General features: G+C 37.1%; 1 protein-coding gene across 5 annotated transcripts in view; it reads right to left on the bottom strand.

The window, feature by feature from the left end:
* Positions 1 to 26,674, bottom strand: part of LRBA (LPS responsive beige-like anchor protein) — a 748,625-nt gene that overhangs the window by 142,986 nt on the left and 578,965 nt on the right. For all 5 annotated transcript variants that reach the window (XM_040251453.1, XM_040251452.1, XM_040251455.1 and 2 more), the window contains exon 47: positions 17,736 to 17,888. In XM_040251453.1, coding sequence (XP_040107387.1) covers positions 17,736 to 17,888 — 153 coding nt within the window. The remainder of the gene's footprint in view (positions 1 to 17,735; positions 17,889 to 26,674) is intronic.

Genomic DNA, 26,674 nt, shown 5'->3' with positions numbered 1-26,674 from the left:
AAAAAGCCTCTTGATGAAAGTGAAAGAGGAGAGTGAAAAAGTTGGCTTAAAGCTCAACATTCAGAAAACAAAGATCATGGCATCTGGTCCAATCACTTCATGGCAAATAGATGGGGAAACAGTAGAAACAGTGTCAGACTTTATTTTGGAGGGTTCCAAAATCACTGCAGATGGTGACTGCAGCCATGAAATTAAAAGACGCTTACTCCTTGGAAGAAAAGTTATGACCAACCTAGATAGCATATTCAAAAGCAGAGACATTACTTTGCCGACTAAGGTCCATCTAGTCAAGGCTATGGTTTTTCCTGTGGTCATGTATGGATGTGAGAGTTGGACTGTAAAGAAGGCTGAGTGCCAAAGAATTGATGCATTTGAAGTGTGGTGTTGGAGAAGACTCTTGAGAGTCCTTTGGACTGCAAGGAGATCCAACCAGTCCATTCTGAAGGAGATCAGCCTGGGATTTCTTTGGAAGGAATGATGCTAAAGCTGAAGCTCCAGTACTTTGGACACCTCATGCGAAGAGTTGACTCACTGGAAAAGACTCTGATGCTGGGAGGGATTGGGGGCAGGAGGAGAAGGGGACGACAGAGGATGAGATGGCTGGATGGCATCACGGACTCGATGGACATGAGTCTGAGTGAACTCCAGGAGATGGTGATGGACAGGGAGGCCTGGCGTGCTGCACTTCATGGGGTTGCCAAGAGTCAGACACGACTGAGTGACTGAGCTGAACTGAACTGAACTCTACAGTGCTGTCCAGAATGAAGAAATATGCTGGCTTCTATGAATTAAACTCTTTACAACAGATGAGTTTTCTCTACCAGTGCTGCTCACTTGAACATCTGCTTGTGTGTGCACATGTGTGTGCATGTGTAGTCATGTCTTATTCTTCGCAAACTCGCGGACTGTAGCCCACCAAGCTCCCCTGTCCATGGGATTTCTCAGCTGATAACACTGGGGTGGGTTGCCATTTCCTTCTCCAAGGGATCGTCCAGGTTCAGGAATAGAACCCACGTCTCTTGCTTTTCCTGCATTGGGAGGCAGATTCTTTACCACTGTGCTGCATGGAAAGCCTGCAAGATCAGCTTAGTGCAACTTAACAACTAAAATATTCACAGGAGCTAGCTGGTAAAGAATCTGCCTGCAATGCAGGAGACCTGGGTTCGATCCCTGGGTTGAGAAGATCTACTGGAGGAGAGCATGGCTTCCAATCTAGTATTCCTGCTGGAAAATCCCCATGGACACGGGATACCGTCCACAGGGTAGAAAAGAGTCAGACGTGACAAAGCAGAGCACATATAGCACACAGCACCAGAATGAAATGAAGTCTCTGAATGCCACTGTCTGGCTGCTCCTAACATTTTTCTGTTTTTTACTGATTTTATATTTGAATCCCTTTCCCCCTCACTAAAAATCTTGATCTTAAGGACATGAACACTATTACCCATTTGCTTAATTTACAGTTTTCAGAAACTGAATCATCACTTTTTCAATCTTATTTTTTAAGTTATATAAAATGCTTAATAGTTTCAGAGTCAAAACTGTTAAAGAAAATAGATTCCACTCATGAATATGACATTTCTTATTTGGTCAGTGTAACTTTGGGAAAGATACCTGAAAGTTGGGTCAAAGATTAAATGAGTAATTTTGTTAGATACTGGCAAACTCCTTCGTTAGGAGTGAGTCATTAGCATTGCCATCAGCAGAGGAGAAGAATGCCTCTTTTCCCACAACCTTGTCAACAGAGCATCTGGGTGAATTTTTGGAATTTACCAAACGGAAAGATGAAGATGGTATTTCAGTACAATTTATATTTCTGTTATTTTGAGTGAGGTTGAGTATTTTTCTCATATATTTACAGGGTACTGACTTTTATTTTCTGTGAATTGCTGCTCACTTTTCTATTAGATTGTTGGGTTTATTTCTGTATAATTTTTAGGACTTCTCTATAAATGAGGTGCACTAGCATTTGTCTAAGTTTTCAATCTCAAACATTTTTATTCAGTTTGTCAGCTGTCTTTTGACTTTGCTTCTGACGCATTTTGCTATGTAATGTTCTCAGTGTTTATGTACTCAATGTAACCAGTTCTTTTATTACTTTGTATTTTCAGTCAAAGTTGGGAAAGTTTTTCCCACCCTCAGGTAATACAGAAACTCAATAATTTTTTTTCTAGCATTTGTTTCATCTTTTCACATTTAGATATCTAATCATTGGTTTCATGACAAATCTAAAGTTATTTTTTTTCATATGGTTTGCCCAAACCATTTATCATAAAGTCCATTTTTTCCCCACTGTTTTGAGGTTAGGATGAGGGTTTAGACCTTCTCTTCATTTAATCAACTGTAAGCCACTAGGAGAATACAAAATAAGTACTCAAGAAGAATTTGATGAATGAATAGATAATTGTGCCTTATTTATTAACTGTACCTCAGGGGATTCTGATGCAGATTATGTTTTCCATATGCTACACTTTAAAATACACCTCTATAAAGGATACAGTTTACACCTGAAGCCAGCATTTCATATTCCATAAGGCACCAAAACTCCACTGGGTAAGGAGAATAATGATCTACAAGTCACACAGGTACAAAACCAGATTGAGAATGGGCTGTAGAAAGTCCACAGGGTAGTATGTAGATGTTTTTATGAAAAGTTTCAAGGAAGGTGAGAGTTTTGGAGAAGAGCTGTGTAGGGTTTTGTTTTGTTTTTTGAGGGTGTAGTGATGAGGATAAGGTTATGAGCTTTTAGAATACCGTTTGGTTTAATTTTAATAGTGGGAGCTATGGGGGCACTGGTCAAGCTTTTACCTTGCCTCATATGCATAAAACAACATAATAGAGCAGAAGAAGATGGGAACCTTGAAAGACTAAAACAACAGATCGCACAGGTAAGAACTCTAAAATGCTAACAGGAAGCTAAAAAACAAGGCGGAAAAATGTGGGTCGTTTCAGCTAAAGAACAAAACGTTCTATGTATCTCAACTTTTTAGGACATCACAAAAAACACCCAAATGTTTAACAATGAGTACTTCAGAAAAATCCCAGGGACAGAGGAGCCTGGCGGGCTACAGTCCATGGGGTTGCAAAGAGTTGGGCACAACTGAGTGAATAACACAGTCACGGTCATGATTCCAGAAAAAGCTATTCTCTGCTTAAGAGGCAGGGAAATGTGTACTCTATTTCATAAAAAGATTTCTTTTCAAAGAAAACGTTGCAAAACATTAGAATTTGAAAGTATAAACTTCACTTCCTGGAACTTTTTTTTTTATGAGAATTATCTCATTCCTGCAAGATGGTGGGTATCAGAAGCACTCTTCTATTCATTATGGAATATTTCTATTAAGGTAGAGTAGTAAATAAAATTAATAGGCATTTTTCTCCTTAACTTCTTTGAAGGCATAAGATTGCATAAAGCAATAGTTATAACACTGCAGGGTAGGTTTATAATATATATATATATATACACACAGAGAGAGAGACAGAGATGTACTACACAAGACAAAAGCACAAAGTATGGGGGAGGAACTGTAGCTGAACTGGAACAATCACTACATTTGACTGATATTAAGCTAATATTGATCTGAAGTAGACTGCAATAGATTAAGATGCATTTTGTCCCTAGAGTAATGACTACGAAAATATCTAAAATAAACAGTTAAAAACAAATTAATGAAGAAACAAAATCATAGACTAGAAATATCTAATATAAAAGGAAATTTAAAAGCGGGTACAGAGAAACAAAAAGATCCAAAATTAAAGAACATAAGGTTGGGAAGATCCCCTAGAGAAGGGAAAGGCTACTCACTCCAGTATTCTGGCCTGGAGAATTCCATGGACTGTATAGTCGATGGGGTTGCAAAGAGTTGGACACGACTGAGTAACTTTTACTTCACATCCTCATAAGAAGAAGCTGGAAAGAAACTTCACTATAGACAAAAGAGGAGAAGGCGATGTGAGGACAGAGGCCTCCCATTACCCTGAAGAGAGCACAATATTGATTTTGTACTTCTGGTTTCTAAAACATGAGAGAATAAATTTTATTCTTCATAGAAGCATTCAACTTCAGCTTCTTCAGTGTTACTGGTTGGGGCATAAACTTGGATTACTGTGATATTGAATGGTTTGCCTTGGAAACGAACAGAGATCATTCTGTCGTTTTTAAGACTGCATCCAAGTACTGCATTTTGGACTCTTTTGTTGACCATGATGGCTACTCCATTTCTTCTGAGGGATTCCTGCCTGCAGTAGTAGATATAATGGTCATCTGAGTTAAATTCACCCATTCCAATCCATTTTAGTTTGTTGATTCCTAGAATATTGATGTTCACTCTTGCCATCTCCTGTTTGACCAGTTCCAATTTGCCTTGATTCATGGACCTGACATTCCAGGTTCCTATGCAATATTGCTCTTTATAGCATCGGACGTTGCTTCTATCATCAGTCACATCCACAAATGGGTATTGTTTTTGCTTTAGTTCCATCCCTTCATTCTTTCTGGAGTTATTTCTCCACTGATCTCCAGTAGCATATTGGGCACCTACTGACCTGGGGAGTTCCTCTTTCAGTATCCTATCATTTTGCCTTTTCATTCTGTTCATGGGGTTCTCAAGGCAAGAATACTGAAGTGGTTTGCCATTCCCTTCTCCATTGGACCCAACAGGATCCAAAAAAATACATGAAGTAAAAAACTACTGAAAATAACATTTGGGAATTTCAACATTGAACTAGCAAAAATTTATAGAAATAGGTAAAATAAGCCAAGGTATAAAGACAAACATAAAAAATTTGATCAACTGACATCTATAGAATACTCCTAAATGGCACAATACTCATTCTTCTTGAAAGCAAATGGAGAATTCTCTAATACAGACAACATACTAGGTCACAAAGCAAGTCTCAATACACTTAAAACAACAGAAATCATACAAGTATATGCTCTGATCACAGGAAGATTAAATTAGAAATTAAAAACAGAAGGAAATTTGGAAAATCCACAAATATTTATTAACTAAGCAGTATACTTCTGAAAAAATGATGAGTCAGAAAAGAAATCAGAAGAAAATATAAAATATTGTGAGATGAATGAAAATAAGCAAACAAAAGATCAAAACTTAGGGATGTGGCAAGATAGTACATAAAGAGAAATCTGTAACTATGAAAGCCAATATTAGAAAATAAGGTGTGCTCATGTGCTTAGTCATTCATTTGTGTCTGACTCTTTGCAATCCTGTGGACTATAGTCTGCCAGGCTCCTCTGTCCATGGGATTTCCCAGGCCAGAATACTGGAGTGGTTGCCATTACTTTCTCCAAGGGATACTCCTGACCAAGAGATCAAACCCATGAGAGATCCATCCCACACTCACCTTTCTGTACAGCAGAAATTAACACAATACTGTAAAATAACTATATTTCAAAAAAAATTAAAAAAACACACTATTTTCTCAAATTAAGACTTTAGTAAAAGAGTAAACCAAATTCAAGTTTTGCCAAGAGAATGCACTGGTCATAGTAAACACCCTCTTCCAACAACACAAGAGAAGACTCTACACATGGACATCACCAGATGGTCAGCACCGAAATCAGATTGATTATATTCTTTGCAGCCAAAGATGGAGAAGCTCTATACAGTTAACAAAAACAAGACCAGGAGCTGACTGTGGCTCAGATCATGAACTCCCTATTGCCAAATTCAAACTTAAATTGAAGAAAGTAGGGAAAACCGCTAGACCATTCAGGTATGAACTAAATCAAATCCCTTATGATTATACAGTGGAAGTGAGAAATAGATTTAAGGGACTAGATCTGATAGATAGAGTGCCTGATGAACTATGGAATGAGGTTCGTGACATTGTACAGGAGACAGGGATCAAGACCATCCCCATGGAAAAGAAATGCAAAAAAGCAAAGTGGCTGTCTGGGGAGGCCTTACAAATAGCTGTGAAAAGAAGAGAAGTGAAAAGCAAAGGAGAAAAGGAAAGATATAAGCATCTGAATGCAGAGTTTCAAAGAATAGCAAGAAGAGATAAGAAAGCCTTCTTCAGTGATCAATGCAAAGAAACAGAGGAAAAGAACAGAATGGGAAAGACTAGAGACCTCTTCAAGAAAATTAGAGATACCAAGGGAACATTTCATGCAAAGATGAGCTCGATAAAGGACAGAAATGGGCTGGACCTAACAGAAGCAGAAGATATTAAGAAGAGGTGGCAAGAATACACACAAGAACTGGACAAAAAAGATCTTGATGACCCAGATAATCATGATGATGTCATCACTAACCTAGAGCCAGACATCTTGGAATGTGAAGTCAAGTGGGCCTTAGAAAGCATCACTACAAACAAAGCTAGTGGAGGTGGTGGAATTCCAGTTGAGCTGTTTCAAATCCTGAAAGATGATGCTGTGAAAGTGCTGCACTCAATATGCCAGCAAATGTGGAAAAACTCAGCAGTGGCCACAGGACTGGAAAAGGTCAGTTTTCATTCCAATCCCAAAGAAAGGCAATGCCAAAGAAAGCTCAAACTACCACACAATTGCACTCATCTCACATGCTAGTAAAGTAATGCTCAAAATTCTCCAAGCCAGACTTCAGCAATACATGAACTGTGAACTCCCTGATGTTCAAGATAGTTTTAGAAAAGGCAGAGGAACCAGAGATCAAATTGCCAACATCTGCTGGATCATGGAAAAAGCAAGAGAGTTCCAGAAAAACATCTATTTCTGCTTTATTGACTATGCCAAAGCCTTTGACTGTGTGGATCACAAGACACTGTGGAAAATTCTGAAAGAGATGGGAATACCAGACCACCTGACCTGCCTCTTGAGAAATCTGTATGCAGGTCAGGAAGCAACAGTTAGAACTGGACATGGAACGACAGACTGGTTCCAAATAGGAAAAGGAGTATGTCAAGGCTGTATATTGTCACCCTGCTTATTTAACTTCTATGCAGAGTACATCATGAGAAACACTGGGCTGGAAGAAACACAAGCTGGAATCAAGATTGCCGGGAGAAATATCAATAACCTGAGATATGCAGATGACACTATCCTTATGGCAGAAAGTGAAGAGGAGCTAAAAAAGCCTCTTGATGAAAGTGAGAGAGTGAAAAAGCTGGCTTAAAGCTCAACATTCAGAAAATGAAGATCATGGCATCTGGTCCCATCACTTCATGGGAAATAGATGGGGAAACAGTAGAAACAGTGTCAGACCTTTTTTTTGAGGGGGGGGGCTCCAAAATCACTGCAGATGGTGATTGGAGCCATGAAATTAAAACACGCTTACTCCTTGGAAGAAAAGTTATGACCAACCTAGATAGCATATTCAAAAGCAGAGACATTACTTTGCTGACTAAGGTCCGTCTAGTCAAGGCTATGGTTTTTCCAGTGGTCATGTATGGATGTGAGAGTTGGACTGTGAAGAAAGCTGAGTGCCGAAGAATTGATGCGTTTGAACTGTGGTGTTGGAGAACACTCTTGCGAGTCCCTTGGACTGGAAGGAGATCCAACCATTCCATTCTGAAGGAGATCAGCCCTGGGATTTCTTTGGAAGGAATGATGCTAAAGCTGAAGCTCCAGTACTCCGGCCACCTCAAGTGAAAAGTTGACTCATTGGAAAGGACTTTAATGCTGGGAGCAATGGGGCAGGAGGAGAAGGGGACGACCCAGGATGAGATGGCTGGATGGCATCACGGACTTGATGGATGTGAGTCTGAGTGAACTCCGGGAGATGGTGATGGACAGGGAGGCCTGGCGTGCTGCGATTCATGGGGTCGCAAAGAGTCAGACACGACTGTGCGACTGAACTAACTAATTAACTAAACCAAATTCAAAGCAAGCAAAAGGGAAAAAAAAAAATTATTAGAGTGAAAATCCAATGAAAGGAAAAAAGATACACAGTAGAGAAAAAAATAATGAAATGACATGTAAGTTATAAGAAAAGATCAATAAAACCAACAAAGTGTTAGCAAGACTAAGAAAAAAAAAAACTACCAAAAATCAGGAATAAATGAGGTAATACTACTACCAAACTTAGAAAAATAAAAATGATAAGGCATATGATGAACAACTTTATACCAATAAAATAGACAATTTAGGCTAAATGGCCAAATGCCTAGAAAGACACAAACTACTGAAATAGATTCAAGAAAAAAATTCAAGACTCTGAATAAACCTATAACAACTAAAAAATGATTTGGTAATTTAAAATCTCCACACCACACACATACAAGTTAATGTCCAGATGATGTCAATAGTTGACTTCAATCAAGCATGTAAAGAAGAAATAATAGCAATCTCTTACAAAGTCTTTCAGAAAATAGAAAAGGGAACACTTTGCCCTATCTCATTCTATGAGGCTAATATAAATCCTGATATTAAAATCATAAAAACATATTATAAGAATACTACATCTCAATATTCCTCATGAATATAGACAAATAAGTCTTCCCAAATAGTAATTTCTCAAAATATTAACAACAAAAATTGCAATATACATCAAAAGAATTTATATCATCCAAAGGTAATATACTCAAGGAATGCAAGGTTGGTTTAACATCCAAAAATCAACTAATGCAATGGATCATATTTTGTTTCTTGTTTGAAAAACTTTCAACTGTTCCAAGTTCACAAAGAATTCCTCTTGGGTTAATTTCTAAAAGTTTCTAATTTTGACTTTTTGTTTTTTTAGTAAATTATTATCATTATTTCATTTTTAAAGTATCAATGTATTTTTTAAAATTTATTTATTTTAATTGGAGGATAATAACAATATTGTGATGGTTTTTGCCGTACATCAACATGAATTGCCACGGGTATACATGTGACCTCTTACCTTAACTGCCTTCCCATCTCCATCCCCATCCTATCCTTCTGTGTTGTCCCAGAGCACCTTAGGGTGACCTGGTTCATGCATCAAACTTGCTCGGGTCGTCTGTTTTACACATGGTAACGTACATATTTCAGTGATATTCTCTCAAATCATCTCGCCCTTGCCTTCTCCCACTGAGTCCAAAAGTCTGTTCTTTACTTCTGTGTCTCCTTTGCTGCCCTGCATGTAGGATTGTCAGTACATCCTTCTAAATTCCATATATGTGCATTAATACACAGTATTTGTCTTTCTTTTTCTGACTTACTTCACTCAGTTTAATAGGCTCCAGTTTCATCCACCTCATTAGAACTGACTCAAATGCATTCCTTTCTATAGCTGAGTAATATTCCATTGAGTATATGCACCGTAATTCCCTATCCATTCATCTACTGGTGGACATCTAGGTTGCTTCTGTGTCCTAGCTATTGTAAATAGTGCTGCAATGAACACTGGGGTACATGTGTCTCTTTCAAATCCTTGGGGTGCAAAGCTTTAATATATTTAAATTTTCATTTTTGATATAAGGTCCTTACTTTTTTTCCACATTAATATCTGTTATGGGTTGAAAAGTATCCCCCAAAATTTATTTGTTGAAATTCTAACTTTCAAATTCAAATCCTGAAAGATGATGCTGTGAAAGTGATACACTCAATATGCCAGCAAATTTGGAAAACTCAGCAGTGGCCACAGGACTGGAAAAGGTCAGTTTGCATTCCAAACCCAAAGAAAGGCAATGCCAAAGAATGCTCAAACTACCGCACAATTACTCATCTCACACGCTGGTAAAGTAAGGCTCAAAATTCTCCAAGCCACGCTTCAGCAATATGTGAACCGTGAACTTCCAGATGTTCAAGCTGGTTTTAGAAAAGGCAGAGGAACCAGAGATCAAATTGCCAACATCCACTGGATCACTGAAAAAGCAAGAGAGTTCCAGAAGAACATCTATTTCTGCTTTATTGACTGTGCCAAAGCCTTTGTGTGGATCACAACAAACTGTGGAAAATTCTGAAAGAGATGGTAATACCAGAACCCCTGACCTGCCTCCTGGGAAACCTATATGCAGGTCAGGAAGCAACAGTTAGAACTGGACATGGAACAAGAAACTGGTTCCAAATAGGAAAAGGAGTACATCAAGGCTATATATTGTCACCCTGCTTATTTGACTTCTATGCAGAGTACATCATGAGAAACACTGGGCTGGAAGAAGCATAAGCTGGAATCAAGATTGCCGGGAGAAGTATCAGTAACCTCAGATATGCAGAGGACACCACCCCTTATGGCAGAAAGTGAAGAAGAACTAAAAAGCCTCTTGATGAAAGTGAAAGAAGAGAGTGAAAAAGTTGGCTTAAAGCTCAACATTCAGAAAATGAAGATCATGGCATCCGGTCCCATCACTTTATGGGAAATAGATGGGGAAACAGTGGAAACAGTGTCAGACTTTATTTTGGGGGCCTCCAAAATCACTGCAGATGGTGACTGCAGCCATGAAATTCAAAGACTCTTACTCCTTGGAAGAAAAGTTATGACCAACCTAGATAAGATATTCAAAGCAGAGACATTACTTTGCCAACAAAGGTCCATCTAGTGAAGGCTATGGTCTTTCCAGTAGTCATGTACGGATGTGAGAGTTGGACTGTGAAGAAAGCTGAGCACTGAAGAATTGATGCTTTTGAACTGTGGTGCTGGAGAAGATTCTTGAGAGTCCCTTGGACTGCAAGGAGATCCAACCAGTCCATTCTAAAGGAGATCAGTCCTGGGTATTCTTTGGAAGGACTGATGCTAAAGCTGAAACTCCATTACTTTGGCCACCTCATGCGAAGAGTTGACTCATTGGAAAAGACTCTGATGCTGGGAGGGATTGGGGGCAGGAAGAGAAGGGGACGACAGAGGATGAGATGGCTGGATGGCATCACCGACTCAATGGACATGAGTTTGAGTGAACTCCAGGAGTTGGTGATGGACAGGGAGGCCTGGCGTGCTGCATTCACTGGGTCGCAAAGAGTCAGACATGACTGAGCAACTGAACTGAAGTGAACTGAACTGAGTAACTCAGAATGTGACCTTATTTGGAAATAGTGCCATTACACATGTAATTATTTATGTTAAGATGAGGTCATACTGGAGTACAGTGTATCCCTAACCCAATATAACTGGAGTCCTTATTAAAAGGGAAATTTTAGAGACATAGACACACACAAAGGGAGGATGACGTTTAGAGATGTAAGGAGAACACAGATAAATACAGGCCAGCAAGAGATCTAGATCTGATCCTTCCTCCACAACCCTCAGAAGGAACCAACATTGCCGAACTATGATTGCAGACTTCTAGCCTCCAGAACTGAGACAACACATTCCTGTTCTTTAAGCCGCCCAGTATTTCCGTTACTTTGTTATGGCAGCCCTTGGAAATCAACACAAAATTACTATTTATCTCATCTAAGTTGACAAGTCCTTCCTTTCCCCACAGATCTGTAATACTAACGCTATGACAGATGAAGTTTCTTTATATGCCCTTGTCTGTTTCTGGGTTCTCTGTTCACTTTTATTAGTCTCCTTTTCCTAATTTTCCATAATTACTACAGCTTTATAATAACTATTGACATATAGTAAAACAAGTCCCTCTGAAATCTGTTCTTGTTTTCAGAAAGGATTTTGGCTATAATTGGTCCTTTGGCCTTTGCAATCAAGTTTTCACATTCTAACAAAACAAAACAATTCTATTGGAACTTGGACTGGATTCTATAGTGGATTTATAAATACATTAGGAGAGAATTAATCTATCAACACATCTTTTTCCCCCCACTTATTTAGGTGTCCTTTTTGAACTAGATTTAACAGGAAATTACATAACAGGATTAAAGGCAAACCAAACAATAATAGCTTTAGATTGAAAAACTATTAATAAAAATCTGTCCCCATCCTCCCAGGTTTTAGATCCAATGAGGGAGGGGGAGGAACGGATATGCCCAAAGTTGAGAATAATTATTACAAACTATATTGCTCTGACAACTTATATTCTTTGCCCCATCGTTATCAATGTGGAAAATAAAAGGCAATTGGAAAAGGAACAGTATGAAAAAAAAAGTTAGCTTCTAGAATCTGTATTCTAAAAAGCTTGTTTAAAAAAATGTTTAAAAAATTTTGTTTTTTAAACAAAACATTTCTGTTTTAAAAAAATGTTCCCTAGTCAGTGCTCTTAAAAGTTAGAAAAGACTGACCAAGTTCATTCACATACATAAGATCTATGAAGGTTTACCCTCAACAGACTTAAATTTTAGCATAGATAGAAAAAGACAAGGTAGGTGGTGAAATAAAATATGAAATTTTAATTTTTCTCTTAGAAAACAATACAAAAATCACTTTTAATGTGTCCACATCTTATTAGAAAGAAGATAACACACTCACTTTATTTTTCTTTACATTCTCAAGCAAGTGACAACTCATGTCACTTTTATGACACAGCAGAAAAGACAGAAGCTTTAGAAGACACACAAAAGCAAATGGGATTCTAACTGGTAACCTGAGCACAATTCATCAATAGAAGATGCCCTTTATCAAATTCATGCCACCGCTCAGCCTTGAAAAGCTTTCTGTTTCAACAACCTAAGTTATCAAACAAGAAGTAATCTCCAAAGAGTAGAGATACTATCTGTCTGGTTCACTGAGTCTAACAGTGCTGGTCCACAAACAGGCAGCTTAGTAAGTACTGGTTAAACGAACAAATTACTATTATAACTTGGATAAACTATACATCCTGCAGCTAAAACAAAATGCTCCACTTCACCAACTTCTATAAACTTTTAAAGTAACATTACTGCTGAGAAAACGGTTTCCTTATTATGTCTTATGTCTCTTATTCAACTTAAAACTCAAGGGTTCTAAGAGGCAGTGTAATATAGGTCCATAACATTGACATTATACCATGAGATAAATGATGAGCAGTCTGAACTCGTACATTTTTATATTATTTGAAAGTATGAAGGCCTGTTTCTCATTTATATTTCTGAAGCAGCATTTGGAATATTTTTTTTTTCCTGATCTAGGTATATTAAATAACACAGACCACTCTCTGGGATGTAGTTAAGACTGCTTTGGCTTTTCCCTGATTCCAACTCTTTAGAACAAAGAAAATTTAATTTATATACCTGAAAGAATAATCAGACCTCTGAGGGTTTTCCTTCTAAAATGCACAGGATTCTGTATATACATTCAACACGTTAGCCAATTCAGTAATTCTTATTTAGATCTTCACTACCTACAGAAAACTCTAAGGAGTAACATGGTTAGGTAAGGTAGCAGTTAGAGTCCTCCAAGGAAAAAAAAAAAAGAAAAGAAAATGTAGGGTTACTGTCCACCATCAGAATCATGCTCCTAAAAATATTCTATTCCCTTGAGATAATATCTGGGCAAGCAAATACTTAAAAAAGACGTGCTGTGTATCTTAAAATGAGTATGTCAGTTAATTAAATCTGGGATCCCCTGCTACCAATGGAGTACTGTACAATCTGTTATTATTCACTGTCCTATAGATCATCTGTTCTTGGTGCTGGTTTGTTCCAGGAAGAGAGACAGCTGCAACACTATATCCCTGTTCAACCTGAGGACCATCTGACTTTAATTGTAACACACAGCTTGATGTGGCTCTGACTATGAGAAGCCAAAGTATCGTCTGTAATAATCCGGAAAAGCAGAAACCTGCCAACAGAGGGCTGAAAACAGGGACTTGCTCTGTCTGGCTGCCTGACGGGCTGCAGGAAATATGATTAATGAGTAAGGTATAATGATATCAGGAACCCGATTAGCACCACAGAAAGGTCACAGATCAAAGTAGTATGCATTTCATGAGCTGCAATCATTGCATAAAATCTGTGGACTTGAAGAGGTAAACCTCAAAGAGGAGGGGGATAAAACCCTTACGTGATAGCATGCTAACACAGAAAACACCGTACTAACAGTTTAGTCACAGAGAGTCAACAGAAAACTTTAAAACAAGTCAGTGTGAACTGCACTGTGGAAAGGTTTGTTTATCATAGGTGCAAAATAAATATTTTTGAAAGAATGAATGAGTTATTAAATTCTTTCATAAAGACACACATCAGAAAAATCAAGTACCTTCCTAATTAGGAGTTAAAATTATCAGAGATGTAAATATTGTACTATAAAATGTTTGAATTTAATTTGCAGTGAATTTTTGTGAGGTCTGTTATAAATATAAGCTTATTCAGAGCCTAAACTATGAAGACATCTGTCAAGTTCACAGGAAGAGGAATCGCTGGGAAAGATGTTTAATAATTCAATAATAAGTTATAATAGGCTTCCTTGGTGGCTCAGATGGTAAAGAATCCACCTGCCATGCAGGCAACCAAGGTTCATTCCCTGGGTTGGGAAGATCCCCTCGGAGAAGGGAATGGCAACCCACTCCAGTATTCTTGCCTGGAGAATCCCACGGACAGGGGAGTCTGGCAGGCTATAGCCCACGTGGTCTCAAAGAGACACGGCAGAATGACTAACATTTACTTACTTATTTAAGTTGTACTAACATTTACTTACTTATTTAAGTTGTAATAAATGTGCAACTAGTATTATTAAGCACTACTTTGCATAAAATTTCATAATCATATCTAAGCATGAGCAGGCAAAACCGAAACTTTAATGAAAAGCAGTTTGGTAAGCTGCCACCTTCTTTTCCTCTGTGTCCTTGGAAGACTTGTTCCAAATAGACCTGGTTTTTCTGAGGAGAGAGCAGTCTGAGTAGGGGTGAGGGTACTGTCAGGAGAGTGGTTTACCTTACTTTATATAATCATATTTCCTTAAATGTCAAAATATTACTGAAGAGTTTTAAATATAATTTATTCAAATGATTCTGCCTCTTAGACCTTTTTTTAAAGCAAATACTTTAACAAATTTCTTTGTATTTTTAGTCATACTAAACATGGCAATGATGAATTAACGAATTAATAGAGAACTGGTTCCCTTGAGACTGAAAAGTTTAAACTGAGAAAAAAATGTTTCAATAATGATCACAACATGATTTCAATTTTTCTAAGGGATATATTTCTCAAGAATGGGAATGACTATTTATATCTTTCAAATATTATATAAATTTGATCTTATATCTACCTAATAGTTAACAAAACATTCATTCAAAACGATGATTCAGAAGAAACCATTAAAAAGCAAAAGACAAGCCACAAACTTTGAGAAAAAGATCTGCAAAACATATGTTGGAAAAAGAACTTTTATGGGGAATATATAAAGATGTCTTACAACAAAATAATAAAAGGACATACAACACAATTAAAAAACAGGCAAAAGATTTGAATAGATAGTGCACCAAAGAATATATGAGCAGAAAATAAGCCTATGAAAAGATGGTCAACACTGTTAGTCATTACTGAAACACAAATTAAAATCACAATGAATCACTGAAGAGCTAAAGTAAAAAAGATTGACAACTACAAATATTTGCAAGGATACGGCACACTGAAATTCCACATACTGTTGATGGAAATCCAAAACAGTAAATATATTCTTATCATGCGTGCATGTGGTCAGTCAGTCATGTCTGACTCTGTGCGACCCCATGGCCTGTAGTCTGCCAGGTTCCTCGTCTATGGGATTTTCCAGGCAAGTGTACTGGAACAGGTTGCCATTTCCTACTCCAGGGAATCTTCCCGAACCAGGGATCAAACCCACGTCTCCTGCATTGGCAGGCAGATTCTTTACCACTGCACCACCTGGGAAGCCCTATTCTTATCATATGACTCAGGGATTAAAACTCCTAGGAATCTATCCAAGAGAAATGAAAACAGATATCAACTCTAATATATGCAAATAATCTTAATAGCCTAAAACTGGAAAAAAGCCAAATATCTATAAGCTGGTAAATAAATAAAATATGTTATTATGTATACAAAGGGATACTATGCAGCAAGGCAAAGAAACTGCTGCTTTATGCACAACAGGATGAGTCTCAAGAACATCATGCTGAGTAAGAGCCAGGTACAAAAGGACTACACGCCTCAGGTTTCTATTTATGTAAGATTTCTAGAAAAAGAAGAGCTATTGAGGCAGAATCAGTGATTGCCTAGAACCAGGATTGGGAGCAAACATACAGAAGGAAACATTTTGGAGTGATATGAGCTGATTGTGTTGATGCTTACACAAACCTATAAATTTGCTAAAATTCACTGAATTGAGAACTTTTTAAAAGGTGGCTTTTATGGTATGTCAATTAAACTTAATACATGTGTTTCATTTCAGTACTTCATTTCAGACTTTCGTTGACTATGAGGGCTACTCCATTTCTTTAAGGGATTCTTGCCCACAGTAGTAGATATAATGGTAATCTCAGTTAAATTTACCCATTCCAGTCCATTTTAGTTCGCTGGTTCCTAGAATGTCGACATTCACTCTTGCCATCTCCTGTTTGACCACTTTCAATTTGCCTTGATTCATGGACCTAACATTCCAGGTTCCTATGCAGTATTGCTCTTTACAGCATCAGACATTGCTTCCATCACCAGTCACACCCACAACTGGGTGTAGTTTTTGCATTGGCTACATATCTTCATTCTTTCTGGCTTTATTTCTCCACTGATCTCCAGTAGCATATTGGGCACCTACTGACCTGGGGAGTTCATCTTTCAGTGTCCTATCTTTTTGCCTTTTCATACTGTTCATGGGGTTCTCAAGGCAAAAATACTGAAGTGGTTTGCCATTTCCTTCTCCAGTGGACCACATTTTGTCAGAACTCTCCACCATGACCCATCCATGTTGGGTGGCCCTGCACGGCATTGAGTTAGACAGAGCTGTGGTCCATGTGATGAGATTGGTTAGTTTTCTGTGATTATGGTTTCAGTGTCTGCCCTCTGATGCCCACTCTCAGTGCCACCCGTCTTAGCGGTACAAAAAACAACAAAAAAAATGTTTGTTTTGGTGTAAATTAAAAACACAATGAAATTCACATTCAATTTTTAGTATGAAGTATGATAAAGATACTACTTTAAGAAAACTGAGAATAAGGCTTCCTAATTCCCAGCATTTATGAGAGTTAAGGGCAAAAAGGAAAAATCACATTAGTTTTGCATAGAATAACCTAGAACCCATAAAACAGGGGACCTTAAAGAGTCCACTGGAGGATTCTTAGAGTGTTTTATAAGCACAGTTTTAAATTTTAAAGTTTTCCTATTCTAAATATTCCATGAAATTTCCTTTAAAAGATAGATACAGGTTAAATTTTGAAAATGTTTTTCTATTATCAAAATGCTCAATGGCCTTCTAACCTGGAACACAGAATTCTGTACTTCTAATGGTACAAGAAACTCGTGTTTGAAAAAGCATAGCATTCTCTAAGAAATTCACTTGTAACTTTCACTTATAATCTTGAATCATCACATTCATATAAAAGTAGCCTGCTGCTGCTAAGTCACATCAGTCGTGTCCGACTCTGTGCGACCCCATACACGACGGCAGCCCACCAGGCTCCCCCGTCCCTGAGATTCTCCAGGCAAGAACACTAGACTGGGTTGCCATTTTCTTCTCCAATGCATGAAAGTGGAAAGTGAAAGTGAAGTGACTCAGTTGTGTCAGACTCCTAGCGACCCCATGGACTGCAGCCTACCAGGCTCCTCCATCCATGGGATTTGCCAGGCAAAAGTGGCCTAAATCCTGCATAAAAGAAACCATTATACCTTGCAAGTCAATAAGATTTTATAAAGTATATACAGAGATATATGAACTATCATGTCACTTTCCATTACCCCTATCAACTACAGTTTTGTTCAGCAGAGTAAGGGTTAATGATTATACCAACACATGGAATACACTTTGAGTATAGTTTCATGACAGACAGAGTAGATGATTCCAACTTACCAATCTGTTTATGCGAACAAATTCTTCTGGGGTTTTGGCCCAAGGAGGAAGTTCAACATTTGACACTACTGTCCCATCATCCATTACTCCAAGATTATAATTATTGAAGTTGACAAACATCTCAGAGAGATAATAAAATTCAGGGATCAACTCCTATATAAAAATAAAAGACAAAGTCATATTATAAACTGTAGAAAATTGAAGGTATTTATAAAAAGCCAAACATTTCCTATTATGCAGAAGAACAAAATAAACATAGGAAACTTATTTTCTGTTTTCATATCCTAGCTCTATCACAAAGTTCCATCAAGGCTGACTGATCACATCTAATCAAATCTAAAAAAATACCTTACTGGGTGGTCATATGCTTTCCTTATGACAATTCTTATAACCTCAAAACCCTTAAAATACCAAGATTAGAGTAATATTTGAGGTTAGAAAACATATAAAGAGAGATTAACATGCCACAATATTAATAACAGCTTAAACTAGATTTTTTTGTTTAGGTGTATGGAATTTTTGCCATAAAAAACCAAGATCTTTATAAACACTAAAAAGCTTTGGTCCATCATGAACCAGGAAGATATTCAATGAAGTTAGCCAGGGTGTAATAATATATTTTGCTCACATATCAAAACATTCAAGTTTAGTTTGAAGGTACTAACCCTGATAAAAGATAAAAATTTATAATTAGTCTAGAAAATGACCTGCATGAGAAATAGTAAATTAAATATGACTTAAATAAGGACATTTAAAATACACTTTAACAAGATACTTAATAAGCACAAAAATGCAACCAGTTAGGTTTTTGAGTACAATAAGCCCCATGTATAATTATTTCAGAGGTCCTACAGATCAGACGTGAAATCCAGTCTTGACATGGGTCAGTGACTCAGTGGTCTTTCGGCTACCCCCTCAGGGCCACCTATGGCAGCTTGGCTTTCCAAATGGTTGAGTAAAATAGGAAGGTCATCAGATTTTGGACAAGGTCAGTATGAATTCACTAGAGCAAAGAAAAAAAATTCAGCAGGAATTAAGCTATTATCACCTCCATCATCCATGTGAAATGCTGCTTGACTTTGAATTGTACATCCTTTGTTTACAATCACAATAATTAACTAAGCAGGGTAGAAATGACCCTGTCCTCCAAATGCCTGACAACCACATGATCACTAACATGAAAAACATTTAAACTTAACAAAAGTTTTTCAAAAGGAAGAGTCCTACTAAAAGTTTAATCATAAATAAAATGATACAGTGATTATACCAAAATTTTAAGATTTTCTTCTCCAAAATGATGCATGTAAGCCTAACAAAAGACATATATGTGCTATTTTATGCAACAAAAAGCTATATTCAATTTGTTTGAGCTAAATAAGATTTACTGCATGAGATGAGTCAAGTACTAAAATAAACTCTTAATAAACATCACATTTAAACTTCACAACGTATCACATTTAATCTTCACAACAATTTTACAAGGTAAGGTATCATCACCATTTAAAGAAACAACTAAGGCTCAAAGAACTTACAATTTGCCCAAGGTTATACAGCTTTTATGATAAATTTGGAAATTAGAGAAACATTTAGATTGACATTTAACTCTATGTAATTAAAGCCTCTGTACTTAATCATCAAATAAGCATAGACTCTACTTACATAGTATACACGGTGCTAAACATTTTAAAGATGTTTTTAACATATATTCTAAGCACTTTTTTAAAATAGTAAACAAAAACTTTCCATTTTTCCATGATAAGAAAATTAGTTTTCCTGAAAAAAAGTTACACACACTCACGCACATACACACACACACGCTTTGATGGTGGCTCAGTGGTAAAGAACTTGCCTGTGAAGGCAGGAGATGTTGTGTTCGATCCCTGCGTCAGGAAGATCCCCTGGAGAAGGAAATGGCAACCCACTCCAGTGATTTGCCTGGGAAATTGCAAGGACAGAGGAGTCTGGCAGGCTACAGTCCATGGGGTCACAAAAGAGTTGGATATGACTTATTCCACGGCCGTTTGTTTACCATATGTGGATATGTCGCTTTATAACTATCAATTTGCTGAAGTATGCTGTAATACTTGTGTACCCCTACCCTCACCCTAACACTCTGACAGAGGATGTCATCCTTCTTCTGCCTGTTATACACACTATGCTTCTCTGTAGTAATTCTCCTAGGAGTCAAAACAATTATAATGGCTGAATTTTAGATGCTAGGTTTCTCCCAAGTTTTTATTTGGGCAATCAGTCACCTGCATCATAAATCAGAGATACATATTACACAGTAAAAATATACAAAAAATATACTCTTTCTTGAGACCATATCTAGAAAGAAGAAAGGGGACAAATGACCTTTCATAGCAAATTTCTTATAAATAAAATGTTTAATTCTTCTTATTTAGTACCAAAGTTCTTATGATTTTTTAATGTTTTTTCCTATCTTCTACATCTCTCATTTTATTTAGTTAAATAAACTGACAAAAATATATTTGCTCAAAACATAAATGCTCTTCATTGGTTCTTTTACAAGTTCTAAATTCAATTAACAGAAATATATTTTATTCCTAGCCCATTTTATTTAAACATATTAGTTCATTATGTAGCCCACCAGGCTCCTCTGTCCATGGAATTTCCATGCAAGAATACTGGAGTGGGTTGCCATTTCCTTCTCCAGAGGACCTTCCCGACCAAGAGATCAAACCTGTCTTGCCTGTATTGCAGGAAGATTCTTTACCATTTGAACCACCAGGGAAGCCCTTACCCTAAACGTAAATTCAGTTAATTTATCTCAAAATAAAATAGAGCAAAATTACATATAAAACAAACAAATTTTTAATGCAAGATATGACTGGACCATGTTAAACTTTCAGTTTTATCTTTTCTATAATGCTGGGAGGGAGGTAAAGACTTATCAATTTCCATAATTACCATAGACTTTATTTGTGATTTCCTACTAAAGCTAGATACCTTATACATTTTGTCTAAAGGATGCTATAAAGATGCTCAAAATTAAAACTGTAAACTTTATCAATTAAAAATTAATGGAACTCTGTTCACTGTTATGCAGCAGGCTGGATGGGAGGAGGCTTTGAGGGGGAATGGATACATGTATATGTATGGCTAAGTCACTGTTCACCTGAAACTTTCACAATAGTGTTTGTTAACTGCCTATACCCCAATACAAAACAAATGATTAAACAAAAAACAAAAATAAAAGTCAAATAAAAATTAGGCTTAATATTTCACTTGAAATTTATTGGGATGGGAATTCTGTGTTATGCTTCTTTACTTTTTCTCCTCAATCTCCCACTGCATACAACCTTCCAATTTCAAGACAGTTGTCAGGCATTTCCAGAATATTTGCAGGGTCCAGAGAAGAGGCCTCCTGAAAACATCCTTTTCTTTTCTGTCTTTTGTGAAAGTCTAAGCAAACAGGAGACTATATAAAATGCCCAGGAGAAGTAGTGTCAAGAGTGACTATTTTAAAAAGACAGAAATCAAGGAGAAGAGAGATTTTCCCCAGAATTAGGGAACCAAGTTTCTCAAAATTGGTAGTCAGTGTTCTCTGAGCCAGAGGAGAAGGGGAGGGGATAGAGAGGCTAGTCTGGAACCTAGGGGATGGTAAGTAGTGATCGGGATTGCAGCTTGTCCATATGGTGCCTCTATGAATTAGAAAAAAGGCAATCTTTCAGGGCTAATTCAGTCACAAGAGAACTCAGTTTGGTGAGTGCAGTATAGGTAGACTTGGGCTTCTCTTCTTTCCTTCAGTCAAGTCCCCTTACACAGAGAACAATCCGCTCACCTGCACACATGCTCCATGATGGTGCACTTAGCTAAGCTAGTCACTTGGCACCAGGGCTTCTGGCATCAGCAAATATTTAACTCAAGCTTGGATAACCAGCGGAGCTGCCAGCTTCCAAAAGACCATACATCCTAGACAATGAGGATATATTACTAGTGAAAAAGATGAACTGAAGATATGAAAGCCAATTTTTTTAGGTACCACATAAGCCTGTATCTCATTCAAGCCTTGGGAAAGGAGGCCTTTGTCCTAAACATCTAATGACTGTGAATAAATTTCCTACTAGCCAGATATGAAGATTTGAATTCAAATGAGGACATTTCTTATATACTTGAGTTAGTTGTTCCGGACTTAAATTTATACAGTTGATCCTTGGAAAACACATTTAACTTATATGCAGAGTACATCATGAGAAATGCTGGGGTGGATGAATCACAAGCTGGGAGAAATATCAACAACCTCAGATATGCAGATGATACCACTTTAATGACCATGGTATTAAAGTGGCAGAAAGTAAAGAGGAACTAAAGAGAGATTCATGACAAAAATGAAATAGGAGAGTGAAAAAGCTGGCTTAAAACTCAACATTCAAAAAATGAAGATCATGGCATCCGGTCCTATCACTTCATGGCAAATAGATGGGGAAAATGTGGAAACAGTGTCAGATTTCATTTTCTTGGGCTCCAAAATCAATGCAGATGATGACTGCAGCCACGAAATTAAAAGATGCTTGCTCCTTGGAAGAATGGCTATGATAGACCTAGACAGTGTATTATAAAGCAGAGACATTACCTTGCTGACAAAAGTCCACATAGTAAAAGCTACAGTTTTCCAGTAGTCATGTATGGATGTGCGAGTTGGACCATAAAGAAGGCTGAGTGCTGAAAAATTGGTGCTTTTGAACTGTGGTGTTGGAGAAGACTCTTGAGAGTCCTTTAGACGGCAAAGAGATCCAACCTAAAGGAAATCAACCCTGAATATTCACTGGAAGGTCTGGTACTGAAGTTCCAGTACTTTGTTCACCTGATGTGAAGAGCTGGCTCACGGAAAAGACCCTGATGCTGGCAAAGACTGAGAGCAAGAGGAGAAGGGGGCGACAGAGGATGAGATGGTTGGATGGCATCACTGACTCAATATACATGAATCTGAGCAAACTCAGGGAGACAGTGAAGGACAGGGAATTCTGGCATGCTTAGCAGTTCATGGGGTCGCAAAGAGCGGGACATGACTTAGCAACTGAACAACAACAACAACCCTCCACCCAGTCAAAAATTGGCACTTCATATCTGCAGTTCCTCTGTACCCTGCATAGGTGGTTCTGAATCCATGGATTCAGCCAATCCTGGACAGGGTAGTACTATAGCACTTACTATTGAAAAGAAATCCAGAGATCAGTAGACACATGCAGTTCAAACCTATGTTGTTCAAGAGTCAACTGTATTTAAATAATAAAAAGGTACCAATATATTCACTCACACTTATTTCTAGGAAACAAAATGATAGAACTCACTATGAGCAGAGTAAAACTTTTTTAAAGTTCCCGTTACTTGATTCTTTGATATTCTTTGATATAAGTATTAGATAGACATGAAGTGTTATATAGCAATCACAATCACAAAGAAATTCACTTCATTGTTACTTTACAAAGAAGTGTGTTAGGATCTGGGATACAGAGACATAAGTGTTACATCCCCTCTACAGATCACAGATGTACATTCCTAAACAGTGAAAGGATATATTAATTGGGAGTAAACTGGTTATAAACACAAACAGCCTTCTAGAAATTCAAAAGAAAAAAGGATGCCTAGAAGTTGGGGTTGTCAGAGAAAGTTCTGGGGAGAAGAACATAATATACTGTACTTTCATAATATAACACTCATCAAACTCTATTGCTCCCTCTAACTGACTGCTCCAGGAGATTAAGGACTTTATGTGTCTTGCTATACCTCCAAAGCCTAGACACAGTAAGTGGCACAATTAGATATTCAATAAAAACCTGTTGAAGAATGGTAGTTACAATCAAAGATAAATAGCAGAGGCAAAAGACAAGAACAGTTCTGACAAGCAGAATATCTTAAGAAGAGGTACAGAGATTGAAACATGCATATATCATTTGTTTCCAATGATCAATAAAGAACTATTCAGTTGGTCTGGAGAGGACTATATACATGGAACAGGAGATAATTTTAAAATGGACACATGTTTCCAGTAAATTAAAACTGAAGAGAAAGATTATGAAGTGTCTAATATAGTATAAAGGACATCATCAATTAAAGACAATTAAGTGAAAAAGTAAGTATATATACTAAAAACATATTATAATCTCACTATAAGGAGATCTGCAAAAGTAAATCAGTTGATGAAAGTTGAATATCCTCGTAACAGGAAATAAACAGCTGAACTCAACTGAGGTACACCAACATCTAACCAAAGAAACAACTAAATATATATATTGCCTAAATTTTACTATGGATGATAATGACATTCAAGTTACATGCAGAATTCCATCTAAATCCTAAAAGCATCTTTCTAAGAACCATGCCTTGAAATAACACTAAATATTACAGTTCAGAATTATCTCCTTTGACAGATGAAATTTAGTGACAGAGTCAAAGATTATGTCTCTCTAATACTTCTAACGTACGTTTACAAAGTGAAGTATGTTTTATATTCATCAGAACAGAACATTCAGCTCTGGATAAAAAACACATGTTCAGCAATTCTTTAAAACATCAGTGCAAAATGATAAGTAAACAACACTGACAGAAGACAGAGGTATTTACAATTCACATTTTCTTTTGACTTGCTGACAATAATTTTAATCTCTATCACTTAATTAGGTGGATAGGTCTTCGAGGTAAGTAACATGGTCAAAACGTAGTGTATCATCTCTTAAAATAAAAGTCTGAAAGGTTCAACCAGAGGTTATACCACAGTTAAGGATAAGCCCATTGCTTTGATCACAAATCCCCAGGCTTTCATGGCATAATGACAAGGATTGCTTGTGACCACACATATGTTTGGTTTTCTTTACTAAGGTACGATCCGCATTGATATGAATGGCCTCTGCAGCAAGGCTGTACGATTTGCCTTCTAATAGCCACCAATTCTATCCATTGAATTAAAACCATCACTTCAATAATACCCAGGCAACCATGACAAATACTAGTCTTTCAATCCAAAGAAATAAGGTAATCAAAACTGAAATAAGAACAAAGATGCTACTTCACAACTAAAGTAAAATATTTTTTTTTCCTTTTTGTTAAAATATGAAATCCTGACAAGCCACTGCTTTGGGGATACTGATGGTAAAAACAAGATGTGAAAGCAAAATTTTAGATTCTCTATTGTCTATTCAGCTTACTGGTCACATGGTTTTAATTTAACTTTTCTAACCCTTGAAAATGTGCTCACTCAGTAGCGTCTGACTCTGCAACCCCATGAACTGTGTCCCCCCAGGCTCCTGTGTCCATGGAATTCTCTTGGCAAGTATACTGGAGTGGATTGCCATTCCCTTCTCCAGAGGATTTTCCCAAACCAGGCATCAAACTTGTGTCTCCCACACTGCCTGCAGATTCTTTACCACCAGGGCAGCCTCAGTTACCTCAAGTGCCACTTCTAAAGCACAGGGTTATTGTGAGGCTAATATGAGATAATATAGAATTCTACAAGCACAAAAGATCTTACTATTATTATTATCATCATTAATATACCCCAATAACAACCTTAAATTAGAGACTTGACCTGCCAACAGGTAACTCAATGACAGACATTCTTAAAAGTGTTTAACCTAATCCTAAGGGCAAGTTAACAATATTTACTTGTAAAAGTAAATATGACCACAAAGGTATTTGAGAAAGTTGTTCCTACTAAATAGCCATCACATTTAAAACAGATTTATTTATTTTTACTAATAATGACAGCATAGCTTCACATGCCTCATTTTATGATGAATACTCTCAATACTTTATAGCACTTTCCTGCTTTCAAACACATTTTTTCACCTGCGGCTTTGGACTGGACATCTTCGCTGTATCTTTTGCTGTTTCAGACGCCTATCTTCTAGGACAGTGTAATTTGGGGAGAGATAATGGACATTAATGATGCAAATAACAGGTAAGCAGTGACTGCCAGAAGATGGAAATAGAACGTCCACCGTAAATCTTTTCTGGAGCAAGTTATAAAATACATACATATTGCTTTAAGTATGGGGAAGAACAGTTAACACCAGTGTCTAAAATATATTAATGAAGAATGTATGTTTTTCCACTGAACAAAAATATAAGATCACTAATTCAAAAAACAAACTACAGCTGACCTGTGTACATTTTTATAATTTAGGAAAATAGGAACATTTTCTAAGTGCTTTAAACAATTTTTTTCTGCCCAGTGTGTAAGTAGCATAAGAGGAAAAATATTCAGTTTCTCAAGAATAACAAAAAAATGGTTCATTGTAGACGCAAGAGTACAAAGTTCAATACTAAAAAAATATTAGTACATAGGTATATCATTTAACTTACTGATGCATTAAAAAGAAAAGGGTTGAAAAGATGTGGTTAAATCAACAAATCTATAAGTTATGTACACAAACAAGGATGAACACAAATACAGTTCAGTTAGAGTGTGAGTGTTCTACATTGTCACAAGAGAAGTAAGACAGCTTGAGCTCATTCTAATGTGGATGTGAAACAGAGAAAGACTGAAAGAGAGAGACTGCCAAAAAAACAGAGAGAAGGAAGAGAGAAAGAGAGGGAGAGGGGAGAGAGAAGGAAGAAAAAAGAGAGAGGAGACAGAGAGAGGGAGAAGGAAGAGGCAGAATGAAGAGACAGCAAGAGGAGAGGGAGGGAGGGGAGGAGGGAGGCAGACACGTGTGCCAGAAATGTGCAAAGGATGTACAGAAAAGGGCAAGACTTTAATTTTACTGTCTTTTAGCATTATTAAAATTCTGAATTATTTAAAAGTTTGTTTGAAAATAGGAAGAATAGATGAAGAAAATAAAACTATCAAGTCATCCTAACTTAAGCTTTTTCTCTTAACAAATACTTCAAGAAATACATATCCAGCAACTATGTTCTACTAACTGTAGCTAAACATTTTCTTATAAATGGTTCTAACGCTGATGCTATCAGCATCT

Source organism: Oryx dammah, unplaced genomic scaffold (assembly GCF_014754425.2).
Source record: "Oryx dammah isolate SB20612 unplaced genomic scaffold, SCBI_Odam_1.1 HiC_scaffold_12, whole genome shotgun sequence".
In the NCBI taxonomy this organism is placed as follows: Eukaryota; Metazoa; Chordata; class Mammalia; order Artiodactyla; family Bovidae; genus Oryx; species Oryx dammah.
The sequence above is the reverse complement of the archived record's forward strand: the minus strand, read 5'-3'. Positions and strand labels throughout refer to the sequence as shown.